A 16,560-nucleotide genomic window follows, 5' to 3' on the forward strand; every position below is an offset into this window, starting at 1 on the left:
CTTATGGGGGGAGGAGGCAGGAGGCTGCCACAGGGATAATGTTCGTAATATAGCAAATGCCTCTACCTGCTTAAGTCTGGTTGCAGCTATCTACAGGCAGATATTTCAAGAACCTCTGAGCTTCACTGAATATCAGCATAGTAGCTCAATCCAAAATTAATTTCCAGACTTGGTGGAGTGAACAACAAAAATAGGGAGTCACCCTCAGAATCTAAGACACTTCTCAGTGTCCATAGGAGGGAAGAGGTCAATAAACCATTATAGTTACACCCTAATACAGTGGCTCTTTTTATGCCCCGCTCACCTACCCTAATCCTGAAAAGGCAACCTAAAGCTCAAATTCCAGAGGTGGGAAAGAACCCAAACACTTGGGAATGCTCCCACTGACTCACTGGCAGCAGAGGGAGTGTGCCAGGAGAGAAGAGCTATGGGGAGAAAGGGCTCCAGGGGAGTATTCCGATACCGCACAGACCATTTCTTGGTTAATACTGACCACCACCCAATGTGAGCTCCTCCTGTGTTTTCGTTTCAGCCTACAACACCCAAACATGCATCAATACTATATAAATGTTCATATCAGCAAATATATATATATAAGTAAAAACCAAACCACACTCATTGCCATCGAGTCAATTCTGACTCAAAGGGACCCACAAGACACAGAACTACCCAAAAAGATTTCCAAGGAGCAGCTGGTAGATTCGAACAGCCAACGTTTTGGTTAGCAGCGGAGCTTTTAACCACTACACCACCAGGGCTCCATATATATATATACACACATACACACACACACACACACGTCACTTTGAGGACTAAGGTGTGCCTGACCCAAGCCATGGTATTTTCAATCGCTTCACATGCATGCAAAAAGCTGTACAATGAATAAGGAAGACCGAAGAAGAACTGATAGCTTTGAATTACGGTGCTGGCGAAGAACACTGAACACACAATGGACTGCTAAAAGAACAAACAAATCTGTCTTAGAAGAAGCACAGCCAGAATGCTCCTTAGAAACATGGATGGCGAGACTTTGTCTCATGTACTTTGGACATATTATCAGGAGGGAGCCGTCCCTGGAGAAGGACATCATGCTTGGTAAAATGGAGGATCAGGAAAAAAGAGAAAGACCCTCAAGAAGATGGGCTGACACAGTGGCTCCAACAATGGGCTCGATCACAGCAACAATTGTGAGGATGGCACAGGAGTGGGCAGCATTTCGTTCTGTTGTACTTAGGGGCACTATGAGTCAGAACTGACTCGATGGCACCTAACAACAACACATAGCATTTTATTTCTGATGAAATATAAGAAGTGATTTGCATGATGATGGGTATTAAGAAATCTGCACTTGCTAGCATGAAATATGCCTACAACATTTCACCAAGCTTGCAATACATGGGAAACAATTCTGAGAACCAACCATGCAAGCACTGTGCAGGGAGCTTTTTATATTGTCTCATTTAATTATCACAAAAACCCAATTTCAAACAGATCATGCCCAAAGGCACTTACAGCTAATGGAGGGGCAGAATTTAAACTACATATGTCTAACTTCAAAGCCTATCCAAACTTTTCAACTCTTCCACACTCTCTAAATAAACTCTATGGCTAACGCTTTATTGCTAGCAAAAAAAAAAGATGAAGAAAGTGGGGGGCCTTCACTGCTTTCGTGATTCTCTTCCCACAAAAGTTATGGTAAGTCAGTCACATACGTTCTACTGAAACACGAAGTCCAGATGAATGAGCCAAATCATTTCTTTTGAAATAAGAAACCAGGGTCAAGAAGGGCAGAAAGAACTATTTCCTTTCCACAACCAGACTCCCACAGTTGTTATGGAAAATGCAACCAGAGACTATGATCTGTCATCAGGACAGAGTTTCTTTAGCGGTGGGACCCTGGCACTGATGGGTATGTTTGCATCTGTGCTCCTGAAAGCTAAAAGTATAATAAAAATAACAATTTTTTTAAAAATACATATCTGGTTCAGGAGATTGGCTTTAAAACATTCACTGATTGTATTCCCTGCTGCCCACAAAGGAAGAGATCTGATTGTAGAGAAGTTTAATTCTTACAAATACCAACATTTAACAAATTATGTATTTCAGTACTATACAACCAATGGCTCCTGATCGTCCTCTATTAAAAGAAAAAAGGTTTTTCCTTGCTGAAAACCCCAAATATTAACACAATCTTTCGAAATCTTTTTTTTCCAACTCTGACTTTACAGCTAAAATCAAGACCATTAATGCAGTTAACACAACTTAAAAAAAAAGTCAAGAAATTCTGAACAGGAAAGTCAATTAGAGATATTATTAGAAGAGTTAGTCATATTACCATCTGGATTAAGTGAAGTTTCAATTCACAATTAGGAAGTTCTATAAGGAAATAATAATTTGGCCTCTTCTTTTTTAAGAAAACTAATAAACTTGTATTTATTCTAACCAGAGAAAAGAAACTTTGGCCCTAATGATATGAACTGGAAGGAAGGAAGGTAGCCATGCAGGCAGGCTGGCTTAGCAAGTCTTTCCCACTAATAAATTCAAACTAAAAACTGAAAAAGTTTAAATAGAGCCAACGCACTTTCAGAGTTATCCACTGTGATTTTTAAACTTTATTTCTTTTATTATGACACTTGAAAGAACAGTAGTTTTCTTAAGTATTCTCCTTGGACCACAAATGTACAACTTCCCCAAACCTCATCATATATATTTAAGTTACGTATGTATATACACAAGATCCCTGGTGGCACAGCAGTTAAGCATTCAGCTGCTGACTGAGAGGTTAGTAGTTGGAATCTACCAGCCGCTCCTTGGAAACTCTATGGGGCAGTTCTCCTCTGCCCTAATAGGGTCACTATGAGCTGGAATCAACTCAATGACAACAGGCATCTTTATACACACACACACACATATACACACACACACACACACTTTCACTCCATCTTCCATATTTTGCTTCTAGGTAAAGTCTGAGCCAGATTTTTTTTTTTTTTTTTTTAAAGGGCAGGGGGATCCCTTGACATAAAATCAAATAGGAAAGAGAATGAAATTAGACAGGGAGATATATACCTTTTCAACTTAGTACAGAGCAGGGAGTTTGAACACACACACACAACACGTATACATATACACTAGTCCAAGCTCTGCCACCATCAAGGAGACTAAGTCACTAAATCTTAACTGACCTAAGGAACCCATCTCTTTCTATAAGCCCTATCCCTTTTAAGGAGTAAACAACTTTAAAAGTAAAAGCAAAAAAGACTCAATGAGAAGATTTCTAAGGTCCACTTTGAAAATTCTAAGATTCTCCAATCAAGTCAGATTGTCTCCATGGTTGGGAAATGAATAGCTGCAGAAGAAGATGAAAATTCCTTTTGATTTGTAACCATGTGAATATCCTAACAAAAATACGTACGTATTTTTTAACAGAGCCCAAAAATTAAAAAAATAATAATATTTATTTTTAAATATGGGTGGTCCATGAGAAGGTGCTAATATTTTACAGACTGGTCCAACAAAGAATGGATAGGCTCAGATCTGGGTTAAGTTTCAAGCCAAACAGAGAAGTAAGGAACCCTGGTGGTGCGGTCGTTACACGCTCAGCTGCTAACCGATAGGCTGGCAGTCCAAACCTGCCGGGCACTCCATGAGAGAAAGATACTGCAGTCTGCTTCTGTAAAGATTACAGCTTTGGAAACCCTGTGGGGCAGTTCTACTCTGTCCTATAGGATTGCTATGAGTTGGAATCAACTCAGCAGCAGTGGGTTATAGGTTAAAGGAGAAATGACTGCTTCAAAACACCTACTCCAACGTGTGCACAGACCCCAGCTTTAAAGCCCCGGGCAAAACCTGGTGTCATCTGTTCGTCCTGCCCTCTTATATTTCTGTCCACACAACTAAAAGAACATGAGTCAGGTGCGGCAGCAAGGAAACAGCCAAATGAAGCACCCTTCAGTAGATAAATGTGCAGAAGCTAGAGGTCCACAAACAAAAGCAGCCAAGTGGTCTTTTTACACTGCAATGTCCCTTCGTTCCTACCTAAGGGTTGTCACATTTAGCCAAAAAAAAAAAAAAAAGATGCTTCGTTAAATCTGAATTTCAGATAAACAGCAAATAATTTTTTAGTATTAGTATGCCCTGTGCAGTATTTGGGATACAGAATAAAAATAGAAAAAAAAAATTCTCTATCTGAAATTCAAATATAATTGGGAGTCTTGTATTTTATCTAACAATCCTACATCCACTCCAAGTCCACCATGAAATGTGACAACGAATTCAGAGACCAACCACCCTGGCTTACCTGGGACTTCAGGGTACTTTCAGTGATAAAAAGCCAGGCAAGTCCCAGGAAAACAAGACAAGCTGGTCACCCTACAATCAATCATCTGATGGAATCAGCAAAGTAATTTTAGCCTGGGTTCACCAGTAGTTAAGTGTGGTCTTTTTATACAAAATAACTGCCCTGTATCTAATTCCCCCATATCTGTCATCATTTATCTACTACACAAAGGTAAAGTAAGGATAAAATGTGAAATGCAGTAGATATAAAGGGCTTTAGAAAAATGCAAAGGCATTATAAATGCTAGTTATTAGTACAGTATGAACGGTTTGGATATAAAGTTCTACTGTATACAGAATTTCAAAGCAGCAGATACTTGTTTTATTAATTATATACTTCATATGATCCACTGAAGGTGTTTTTACCTGCAACACTGCTTTGATTACATATAAGAAATGTTCCATAAACTCACTACTTTTAGGATTACAGCCGTAAGCTCTGGGTTTGATGCTGGCCTCCCATCTACTCATTGTGACATGAGCAAATACCTTAACATCCCAGAGCTTCAGGCTCAACTGCAAAAACAAGGAAAGCAGGTGAAAGCACAGTATAAACTACAAAACAGGTACTATAAAGGTACACTTTACATTTTGTTTATACATAACTATGTGTGCCAGTATTTTTCATCTTGATTATTTTCACATCCTGATGACTCTGAAGATACCGAAGTCAATTCAACGTTGTTGTTGTTGTTAGTTGCCATCAAGTAGGTCCGCTGATTCACGGGAGGCTGGTACACAACTGAACAAAACATTGTCCAGCCCTACATCATTCCCATGACCAGATTTGACCATTGGGCCCCACAGCGTTTTCACGGCCTGATTTTCGGCAGCACCACCAGGCCTCTCTTTCTAATTAATCGTGGTCTGGAACTTTTACTTTACTTCAACCTGGCTTAAATAAAAACTGCGAAATTCAGTACCTGAAGTTTGCAGTTTCTTAACTGTTGCCAAATAAGTCACTTACTGTGAGGGTTGTATCCTGAAGACACCCAAGGCTAGAGATGTGTGTGCGTGTGTGAGTGTGTGCGTGCGTGCGTGTGCGTGACAACAGATGAAAGTGGGGCTGTAGAACCAAACAGACTGGCCGTCAATTTTGACTCACAGCTACCCCACAGGACACAGGAGAACTGCTTGGCAGGGTTTCCAAGGCTGTAAGCAGACTGCCACATCTTCCTCCTGTGGAGCTGCTAGTGGGTTTGAACCACCTACCTTTTGGTTAGCAGCCAAGCACTTAGCCCAGTAAGCCACCAGGGCTCCTATACAGACTGGCTTACTATTTATTAAATGTCATCTTTTCCAGTTTTTGTTTTGTTTTCCTAGTTGCCTTCAAGTCAGCTCCAACTCATGGCGACCCTATGTGCCAGAGTAGAACTCTACTCCATGGGTTTTTCAATGGCTGACTTTTCAGAAACAGTCTCTTATTTTTTACTTCTATGATCTTCACAAAACCCAGTGCCATCGAGTCGATTCCTCACTTCTTAATTTTTTTCTTTTTTAATTCTGTACATAAAATATTTTCTTTAAAACATTCTTTTGTGGTTACGAGAGGGAGGGAAGGTAGGAGAGGGGCATTAATTAGATAGTAGATAAGAACTACTTTAGGTGAAGGAAAAGACAGCACACAATGCAGGGGAGATCAGCACAATTGGACTAAACCAAAAGCAAAGAAGTTTCCTGAATAAACTGAATGCTTCGAAGGCCAGCGTAGCAGGGGCAGGAATCTGGGGACCATGGTTACAGGGGACATCTAAGTCAACTGGCATAATAAAATCTATTAAGAAAACATTCTGGATCCCACTTTGAAGAGTGGCGTCTCGGGTCTTAAATGCTAGCAAGTAGCCATCTAAGATGCATCAATTGGTCTCAACCCACCTGGATCAAAGGAGAATGCAGAACACCAAGGACACAAGGCGATTATGAGCCCAAGAGACAGAAAGGGCCACAAGAACCAGAGACTACATCATCCTGAGACCAGAAGAATTAGATGGTGCCCGGCTACAACCGATGACTGCCCTGACAGGGAACACAACAGAGAAACCTTGGAGGAGCAGGAGAGCAGTGGAATGCAGACCCCAAATTCTCGTAAGACCAGATTTAATGGTCTTGACTGAGACTGGAAGGACCCCAGTGGTCATGGCCCCCAGACCTTCTGTTGGCCCAGGACAGGAACCATTCTTGAAGCCAACTCTTCAGACATGGATTGGACTGGACAACAGGTTGGAGAGGGATGCTGGTGAGGAGTGAGCTTCCTGGATCAGGTGGACACTTGAGACTATGTTGGCATCTCCTGCCTGGAGGGGAGACGAGAGGGTGGAGGGGGTTAGAAGCTGGCGAAATGGACATGAAAAGAGAGAGTGGAGGGAGACAGCGGGCTGTCTCATTAGGGGGAGTAATTGGGAGTGTGTAGCAAGGTATATATGGGTTTTTGTGTGAGAGACTGACTTGATTTGTAAACTTTCACTTAAAGCACAATAAAAATTATTTAAAAAAAATACTTTCTTCTTCCCATAAATTGTCAATTATTTTATCCACTTACATAGCTTTTCCTAAAACAAAAAGCTTCGAAATTAAAGCTCCAGAAATAAACAGCTGTTTTCCCTCTCCTCTGTACCCAATTTTCTGGCCTCTGCAGCTTTTCTGTAAATGCTCAAAAACTAGATTAGGTTTTAAAAATAGAAGGCACTGGAAAAAAGAAACCACCTTAAATAGCTATGAGAAATATTTGGCCTAACTCTAAGAAACCTTTTCCTGTTAAAACCAGGGAAAGAGCAAACTTACTGCAGTTCACATCTCCTTCCAAACTTCTAATCTAGATAGTTTTCACATCCAAGTAAAAACATTCTGAATAAGCCAACTCATCAAGACAGGGATTGGACTGGATGATAAGGCAGAAAATGATCCTGGTGAGGATTGAGCTTCTTGACTCATGCAGACACATGAGACTACGTGGGCAACTCCTGTCTGGAGGCAAGACGAGAGGGCAGAGGGGTTGAATGGACACGGGGGGCACAGGGTGGAGAGGAGGGGTGTGCTGTCCCATTAGGGGAAGAGCAGCTAAGAGTACATAGCAAGGTGTATGTAAGTTTTTGTATGAGAGACTGACTTGATTTGTAGACTTTCACTTGAAGCACGATGAAGAAAATACATATATATATATGTTCTGAATAATTTCTCTGCTTCAGGGCTATACGTACAGGTAACACTCTCTGCTGCCACGTGTGGAACGTCCGCTACCAACATGTAACACTGGACCACAGAGATGAGTTCTGATGGCCTTCCAACTTGTTAACTCTATAAAATATTTTAATATGAATTACTACAATCATGGACACTTATTATTATCAATACACGTGAACATCAAAAAACGCACGGGAAGAATGAGCCTGCTGTGAATCCATAACACAGCTTTAACACATTATATAGTAGCTAGGATAAACACCTAAGTTTACTCATAGGCAGTTCCATGTGTTAATGTCTGCTTCAAATTTATTTGAAATGAAATTTTTAAAATGTTCACTCTTGGATAAACTGATGATAGCATTACACTGAATATAAAATTCTGTAATCTAAATGCTTCCCCAGATTTTTTTCAAGGAGTTTAAACTGTTTCAACCCAATAATTCCGTAACGAACATGCACGCACAGGAATTCGCTTCAGTTCCTATAGTGCTTTCCAAGGTCCAGAAGTCAGAGGATGCAGTTCCCGATACGAAAAGGCTGGATTCTAAGGTTTGGAATTCAAAACACTGGGCTCCTCAAGTAGTCTATGAAACTCTCTACTTCACAATGTAGTTAACCTACAGAACCTGATTACGAGTCTCCTTTTTGGGGTACCCAGTCAAGCCTCAGCAAATTATAGCCGAGATAAATTCACCTTTGTCACTTTACCACAGCACTTTTTCACATGTCCCCCCCCCCCCCCAATTCCTGATACCCTTCTCCCTCCAACTCAGGTGTCCTAAGCGCCCTACACTGAGCACGAGTAAATGTATTAAAGTTCTCAATATATTACTCTGTCTACCCCAACCACACTCCGCGTGTCAGAGCAGAACCCTGTCTACCCCAACCACACTCCGCGTGCCAGAGCGGAACCCTGTCTACCCCAACCACACCCCGCGTGTCAGAGCGGAACTCTGTCTACCCCAACCACACTCCACGTGTCAGAGCGGAACCCTGTCTACCCCGACCACACTCCGCGTGTCAGAGCGGAACCCTGTCTACCCCGACCACACTCCGCGTGTCAGAGCGGAACCCCCTCTACCCTGACCACACTCCGCGTGTCAGAGCGGAACCCTGTCTACCCCGACCACACTCCGCGTGTCAGAGCGGAACCCTGTCTACCCCGACCACACTCCGCGTGTCAGAGCGGAACCCTGTCTACCCCGACCACACTCCGCGTGTCAGAGCGGAACCCTGTCTACCCCGACCACACTCTCTGTGTCAGAGCGGAACCCTGTCTACCCCGACCACACTCCGCGTGTCAGAGCGGAACCCTGTCTACCCCAACCACGCTCCGCGTGTCAGAGCGGAACCCTCTCTACCCCAACCACACTCCGCGTGTCAGGGCGGAACCCTGTCTACCCAACCACACTCCGCGTGTCAGAGCGGAACCCTGTCTACCCCAACCACACTCCGCGTGTCAGAGCGGAACCCCGTCTACCCCAACCACACTCCGCGTGTCAGGGCGGAACCCCGTCTACCCCAACCACACTCCGCGTGTCAGAGCGGAACCCCGTCTACCCCAACCACACTCCGCGTGTCAGAGCGGAACCCCGTCTACCCCAACCACACTCCGCGTGTCAGAGCGGAACCCCGTCTACCCCAACCACACTCCGCGTGTCAGAGCGGAACCCCGTCTACCCCGACCACACTCCGCGTGTCAGAGCGGAACCCCGTCTACCCCGACCACACTCCGCGTGTCAGAGCGGAACCCCGTCTACCCCGACCACACTCCGCGTGTCAGAGCGGAACCCCGTCTACCCCGACCACACTCCGCGTGTCAGAGCGGAACCCCGTCTATCCCGACCACACTCCGCGTGTCAGAGCGGAACCCCGTCTATCCCGACCACACTCCGCGTGTCAGAGCGGAACCCCGTCTACCCCGACCACACTCCGCGTGTCAGAGCGGAACCCCGTCTACCCCGACCACACTCCGCGTGTCAGAGCGGAACCCCGTCTACCCCGACCACACTCCGCGTGTCAGAGCGGAACCCCGTCTACCCCGACCACACTCCGCGTGTCAGAGCGGAACCCCGTCTACCCCGACCACACTCCGCGTGTCAGAGCGGAACCCCGTCTACCCCGACCACACTCCGCGTGTCAGAGCGGAACCCCCTCTACCCCGACCACACTCCGCGTGTCAGAGCGGAACCCCGTCTACCCCGACCACACTCCGCGTGTCAGAGCGGAACCCTGTCTACCCCGACCACACTCTCTGTGTCAGAGCGGAACCCTGTCTACCCCGACCACACTCCGCGTGTCAGAGCGGAACTCTGTCTACCCCAACCACGCTCCGCGTGTCAGAGCGGAACCCTCTCTACCCCAACCACACTCCGCGTGTCAGGGCGGAACTCGGTCTACCCAACCACACTCCCTGTGTCAGAGCGGAACCCTGTCTACCCCAACCACACTCCGCGTGTCAGAGCGGAACCCTGTCTACCCCAACCACACTCCCTGCCTCAGGGCGGAACCGTGTCTACCCCAACCACACTCCGCGTCTCAGAGCGGAACTCTGTCTACCCCAACCACACTCCGCGTGTCAGGGCGGAACCCCGTCGACCCCAACCACACTCCGCGTGTCAGAGCGGAACCCCGTCTACCCCAACCACACTCCGTGTGTCAGAGCGGAACTGTGTGCCACAGGTTTGTTAATGGCTGATTTTTCAGAAGTAGATCACCAGGTCTTTCTTCTGAGGCATCTCTGCGTGGACTCAAACCTCCAACCTTCCGGTTAGCAGCCGAGAGCGTTAACCATTTGCACCACCCTGCCCTAACCGCCCCTCTATACAGGCAATACTAATTGCAGATTTTTAGATAAATACCTTAGTAGTTAATACCTAACATTTAATATTCAATAAAGTATCTTTGCAAATTCAATTTTATTGAAAATCACACTCTGTCAATGCATGCTTAGCTAGGAATTCAAAGTTTGGGGTTGCCATAACCCGCTAACCACTAAAAGAAATTTGCAGAGGGGGTATTATGTTCTAATATATTTACTTAGTCACTTCAAGCCACCCTTCATTTGGCCAAGTACATTCCTGAGTAGAGGGAGACAAGAATTATCTAAGATAAAGTGGCGGCACACCAATGGGCAATGTATATGCCTTTTCCCATCACAACCACTTCGTTAACCGACGGTAATCTTGCACGTGCACGTAAAGACCTGGAAGGACATGCTCCAGATTGTTAGGGGGTAATCCCTAGCGACTCATTCGGGGGAACAGAAAACTTCTCACACCTATACACTCCTGTACTACTTACTGTTTTTAATATACATATTACTTGTGCAATTAAAAAATGATTAGTAGGAAACATTAAGATTGACTAATAAGTTCAACTGAAGTGGGTAGAAGAATTTGAAATGAGGCTTCTGAAATAGAAGATGAACGTCCACAACCATGATTCTACCAGATAAAATGTTTATTGCTTTCATAATCTCCTCAAAGTACCGTACCAACACGGACTGGCTATTCCTCACAACAGTCCTATGTAACTCTACTTTCACCTCACAGAATGCTAGGGATTATCCAAACTTTCAACTCACTGATCCTTAAACTCTTGCTCCAAAACTTTGCAAATTTTAATTCATTTCAGAAGTCACAGTAAGGACAGTAATAAAATTGTACTACATTTCTTTTACACTATGACAACTGTAATTAACATGCAGAACGTTCTATAGGTTAACAGAAAGCCCACTGCTGTTTTTCTGGCCTTGAACCTATACCTTCTGTTAAAATGTCCACCTAGAAATTTATAATAATACTAACAGAAATTTAAAATGACCATCATATATTTAGACAGTCATATCAGTCTAATTAGTTCTAAACTCTGGAAAATAACAGGCATTCTAGTTAAAATCCCTTGCAGACACTTAAGGAGATGCAAATTGAGGAGAGGAAGGTAGACAACACTACTGAGTTGTTGTTGTTGTTGTTAGGTGCCGTCCAGTCGGTTCCAACTCATAGCGACCCTATGTACAACAAAACGAAGCACTGCCCAGTCCTGCGCCATCCTCACAATCGTTGCTATGCTTGAGCTCACTGTTGTAGCCACCCTGTCAATCCACCTCGTTGAGGGTCTTCCTCTTTTCCGCTGACCCTGTACTCTGCCAAGAATGATATCCTTCTCCAGGGACTGATCCCTCCTGACAACATGTCCAAAGTATGCAAGATGCAGTCTCGCCATCCTTGCCTTTAAGGAGCATTCTGGCCTCACTTCTTCCAAGACAGATTTGTTCGTTCTTTTGGCAGTCCACGTATTCAATATCCTTCGCCAACACCGCAATTCACAGGCGTCAACTCTTCTTCGGCCTTCCTTATTCATTATCCAGCTTTCACATGCATATGATGTGACTGAAAATACCATGGCCTGGGTCAGGCACACCTTAGTATTCAGGGTGACATCTTTGCTCTTCAATACTTTGAAGAGGTCCTTTGCAGCAGATTTGCCCAATGCAATGCGTCTTTTGATTTCTTGACTGCTGCTTCTGTGTTTTGTTTTGTTTTTTTTTTTTGCTTCCATGGCTGTTGATTGTGGATCCAAGTAAAATGAAATCCTTCACAACTTCAATCTTTTCTCCGTTTAACATGATGTTGCTCATTGGTCCACTTGTGAGGATTTTTGTTTTCTTTATGCTGAGGTGTAATCCATACTGAAGGCTGTGGTCTTTGATCTTCATCAGTAAGTGCTTCAAGTCCTCTTCACTTTCAGCAAGCAAGGTTGTGTCATCTGCATAATGCAGGTTGTTAATGAGTCTTCCTCCAATCCTAATGCCCCGTTCTTCTTCATATAGTCCAGCTTCTCGGACTATTTGCTCTGCATACAGATTAAATAGGTATGGTGAAAGAATACAACCCTGACGCACACCTTTCCTGACTTTAAACCAATCAGTAAACCCTTGTTCTGTCCGAACAACTGCCTCTTGACCTATGTAAAGGTTCCTCATAAGCACAATTAAGTGTTCTGGAATTCCCATTCTTCGCAGTGTCATCCATAGTTTGTTATGATCCACACAGTCGAATGCCTTTGCATAATCAATAAAACACAGGTAAACATCCTTCTGGTATTCTCTGCTTTCAGCCAGAATCCACCTGACATCAGCAATGATATCCCTGGTTCCACGTCCCCTTCTGAAACCAGCCTGAATTTCTGGCAGTTCCCTGTCGATATACTGCTGCAGCCATTTCTGAATGATCTTCAGCAAAATTTTGCTTGCATATGATATTAATGATATTGTTCTATAACTACTACTGAGTTAACATGGCTTAATGTTTGAAGGGGTTTTCATGGAATTAAAATTAGTATGGAAACTACATTCTCATAACTTTCATAATTTTTTGATCACAAATGAAAAGAATTTGGAATTTTTTTTTGACAGTTTAGCCACAGTTGGATTTAACTTAATAAACTTTACACTTAAAAAAGATTTTACAATAAAAAAATTAAACTTTTACCAGTCGCCAACGGTAGGAGGTACCGGTGTCTTTGAAGATATGCACGTTTTTCCAGTACCTGTCAAAAACAAACATGCTAAAAACAAGACTAGATTACTTCTCACAGTCTAGTTAGTCAGAGCCAAGCAGCAATCTTTTCTTTAAAATATTTCTCCTTCTAAATCTCACAAAAAATTTTCTGGAGAATTTTCCTGGGAACACCACCTATATTTTATCATGCAACCTTTCACCAAAAAAGTATACTATGAAGACTGGGTTCACTCATAATGGTGAAGAATAATAATAATTACTAAGATATATACACAGCAATATATATTGTTTACATATATATCACTTTTATACATTAGCTCACTGGCTTTCTCAATCATCTATGAAGCAGGTAGGTTATATAGTCAATAAAAAAAAAATTAACATTAGCCCAAACGCACAGAGCTATTAAGTAGAGCTAGCAGCTAAGTATTTTGAATCAAAATTTAACACATCACTGCCTCAGATTATTAATTTCCTCTTTCCCTGCAAGGCAGCCAGTATTGCAGAACAAAGACAGGTCTTAAAACCAGATACATCTTGGTTCAAAATCCCTGCTCTGTTTCTTATCAGCTATTAAAAAAAAAAAATTTTTTTTTTTTTTTTAATAACTCTAGACAAGTTTATTCGTTTATTCATCCATCGGGAGGAGGGGGAATCTCCTTAATTTCTTTGTTAATTTCTTATGTAGATTGCCCCATAAATAAATGAGGACAACCACAATACATATAACAAATGATTCATATCCAGAATTTTTGCAGCATTTCTATAAATAAAAAACGACACTAGTAAAGGGGGCTATGTATATTTTTGAGGCACAGAACACTCAAATATTCATTAGTTTTTTTTTTAAATTGTCACCTCACTAGTTATCAGGGAAATGCAAACAATAGATACCATTTTCTCCTATTCGATCCTAAAAAACAAAAACAAAAAAAATTAATCCTCCAGCAGATTAAAAAAAAATTACAAGTGTTGGCAAGGATGTAGGAAGCAGAATATCTCTAGCGCTGTTTGGTGCAACGCAGACACTTTGGAGAGCAATTTGGCAGCATCTGGCAAAAGGTGAAATCGTAAATGCCGATGGCCCAGCAAATCCCCTTTGAGAAATTTGCCCTGGACAAACTCTGGCACACGTGCAATACTTACTTATTTTGTTTTGTTAATTTAATGGTTCAACATATGCCAGGTCTTGGTATTTAAATGGTCCTCAATAAATGTTAAGAGTCTATTATACAAATATTTACTGAGTGCCTACCCAACTCCAGACCTGATGCTAAAGCCTGGGAATGAGACCCCAGTACTTGAAAAGTTCCTAGCCCAGTGGTAGAGACTGACGATACAAATCGAAATCACTTGAGCATGGCAGAACTATTAGAGAAGTACACAGGCCGTAATGAGAAAAGAGGCAAATGCAGCCCTCTATCAAGGAGGGGTAAGAAAAGGTCAAGGCAGGTGCACTATGAGTTGGCCTGATGAATAATTTATTTCTGGCCAAGACACAAGGAGAAAGAACTCCAGGCAGTAATTACAGTACATTCAAAGGCACGGCAGCATACAGGAAAACGGCAATTTCAAAAAACACTAAGTACTTCTGGTGGGCTGAGTAGTGGCACCCAAAGATAGCAAGCCCTAATCCCTGAACTTACAAACGCTACCTTTTTTTTTGGAAAAAGGGTTTTTGCAGATGTGATTAAATTAAGGCTCTAGAGCTAGGGAGATTATCCTGGATTATCCAGGTGGGCCCTAAATGGCAACACAAGTGTCCTTATAAAAAGAGGCAGGGGAGAACTGACACACAGAGGTGATGTGATGGAGCAGAGAGATCTGAAGATGCTGGCCTTGAAGATGGCAGTGATGTCAAGGAATGCTGGTGGCCACCAGAAGCTGGAAGAGGCAAGGATCAGATTCTCCCCCAGTGCCTGACGGAGTGCAGCCCAGCAACACCTTGGTTTTGGCCCAGTAATACCGATGATCTGTGAGAGAACAAATTTCTGTTGTTTAACTCACCACGTTTGCAGTAATTTGTTACAGCAGCCACAGGAAACAGCACTTCTCTGCCACTGCAATGTATGCCACACTAAGTGGTTGAGACATTATCCAGGTCTCTGAAGCGTGATCCAGGGTTTTATGCTGGCTGACATCATCAGACCTATTTCATAATATCAAAGCCAGTGCCAATGTTGAGGCTTTACTGGAAAGGGGAAAAACTAAGAACAGGGAGATCATTTCAGAACCAGAAAACCACCACCCAAAGGATGATGAAATTCTGGATTTGCCAGACATTTGAGAAAAACCACTATGATGAAAGACAGACTGAAACTGAAAAAGGGGGAAAAAGAAACTTAAGGAAATAGACAATGTAGGAAATGGAAAAAAAAAAAAAAAACTTTGAGTATATGTATGTAGCTAACAGGATGCTATACCGAAGAACTAAAAATAAGAAAGACCAAAAAAAAAACCCTTGGAAACTAATACTAGCTGCTGAAATTAAAAATTCAATACAAGTATCAGAAAATGAGGTTCGAGATATTTCCCAGAAAGGAAAGCAAAAGCAGGGAACAGAAGTAAAAAAAATTTAAATAAAGTATCAAATTCATCAAAGAGATCCACTAAAAAGTAATTTGAGAAAGCAAGAACAAAGAGAATGAAGAGGGAGACATTATGGGAAGCGTTCTGCAACAATGCCCCAGAGCGCATGGACACTAGTCTTCAGGTTGAAGGGGCCTGATGAGGGCTGGGAAACCCTGGTGGCATAATGGTTAAGTGCTACGGCTGCTAACCAAAAGGTCAGTAGTTCAAATCCACCAGGCGCTCCTTAGACAAACTATGGGGCAGCTCTACTCTGTCCTATAGAGTCGCAATGAGTCGGGATCGACTGGACGGCAATGCATTTTGGTTTTAATGAGGGCTGAGTGGGGAAAAAAGTAACTGTATAATCTGGCAGTGTTTCAGACAAACCAGGATGGTATGGTCACCCTTCCTATAAAGGAATGAGAATCATACTGGCATCAGCGGTCTCAGCAACACTGGAAGCTAGAGGACTATGAACAGCGCCTTCACAGCTGGAAGGAAATGAATTTTAATCTAGACCTCTACTCCCAGCTAAACTCCCAATCGCAGGTAGAACAAAAAAAAATTCAGACATGCAAGAACTCAGAAAATTCACATTCCACAAGTACATTTCGCCAAGAAATTACTTTAAGAAGTCCTTCATCATGTGCTGGTATTACTTTGATAGAAGTTCTAAAGGCTATTTTTTAAAGCCAGAGTTGATCTAAGTTTGGTAATTTATTTCACAAAAGCTGGTGAAACGCTGATTCCAAAATCTGACACTGCACGTAAGACAATCTCACTAGGCAATATGGAAAAAAAAAAAAATCCTAAAATATCAGCACATCTAATCCAGCAATGAGTTAAAAGAATAAATAGAGCATAACCAAGTATAGTTCACTCCAGGAGTATCATTCACCATTTAATAATTTTTAAAGGGGTTGGGGGAGGAAGAAGGTGTGAT

At 42.8% G+C, this 16,560-nt stretch overlaps 1 protein-coding gene across 7 annotated transcripts in view; it reads right to left on the reverse strand.

Annotated features, from left to right (window-relative positions):
• ACSL3 (acyl-CoA synthetase long chain family member 3) overlaps window positions 1-16,560 on the reverse strand; it is a 68,570-nt gene that overhangs the window by 37,646 nt on the left and 14,364 nt on the right. Inside the window, exons 1-3 of one of the 7 annotated variants that reach the window (XM_023541099.2) lie at window positions 13,017-13,092; window positions 7,536-7,632; window positions 6,488-6,632 (exon numbers count right to left, since the gene is read on the reverse strand). The exons of 1 other annotated variant lie outside the window; for it this stretch is intronic. In XM_023541099.2, coding sequence (XP_023396867.2) covers window positions 6,488-6,538 — 51 coding nt within the window. In that variant the 5' untranslated portion in view covers window positions 6,539-6,632; window positions 7,536-7,632; window positions 13,017-13,092. Of the gene's footprint in view, window positions 1-6,213; window positions 6,355-6,487; window positions 6,633-7,535; window positions 7,633-13,016; window positions 13,094-15,053; window positions 15,200-16,560 lie in introns of those variants that run through there. 5 more of the 7 variants (XM_064286643.1, XM_064286640.1, XM_064286645.1 and 2 more) reach the window with 5 other exon arrangements.

This window comes from Loxodonta africana, chromosome 6, assembly GCF_030014295.1.
Source record: "Loxodonta africana isolate mLoxAfr1 chromosome 6, mLoxAfr1.hap2, whole genome shotgun sequence".
NCBI lineage: Eukaryota > Metazoa > Chordata > Mammalia > Proboscidea > Elephantidae > Loxodonta > Loxodonta africana.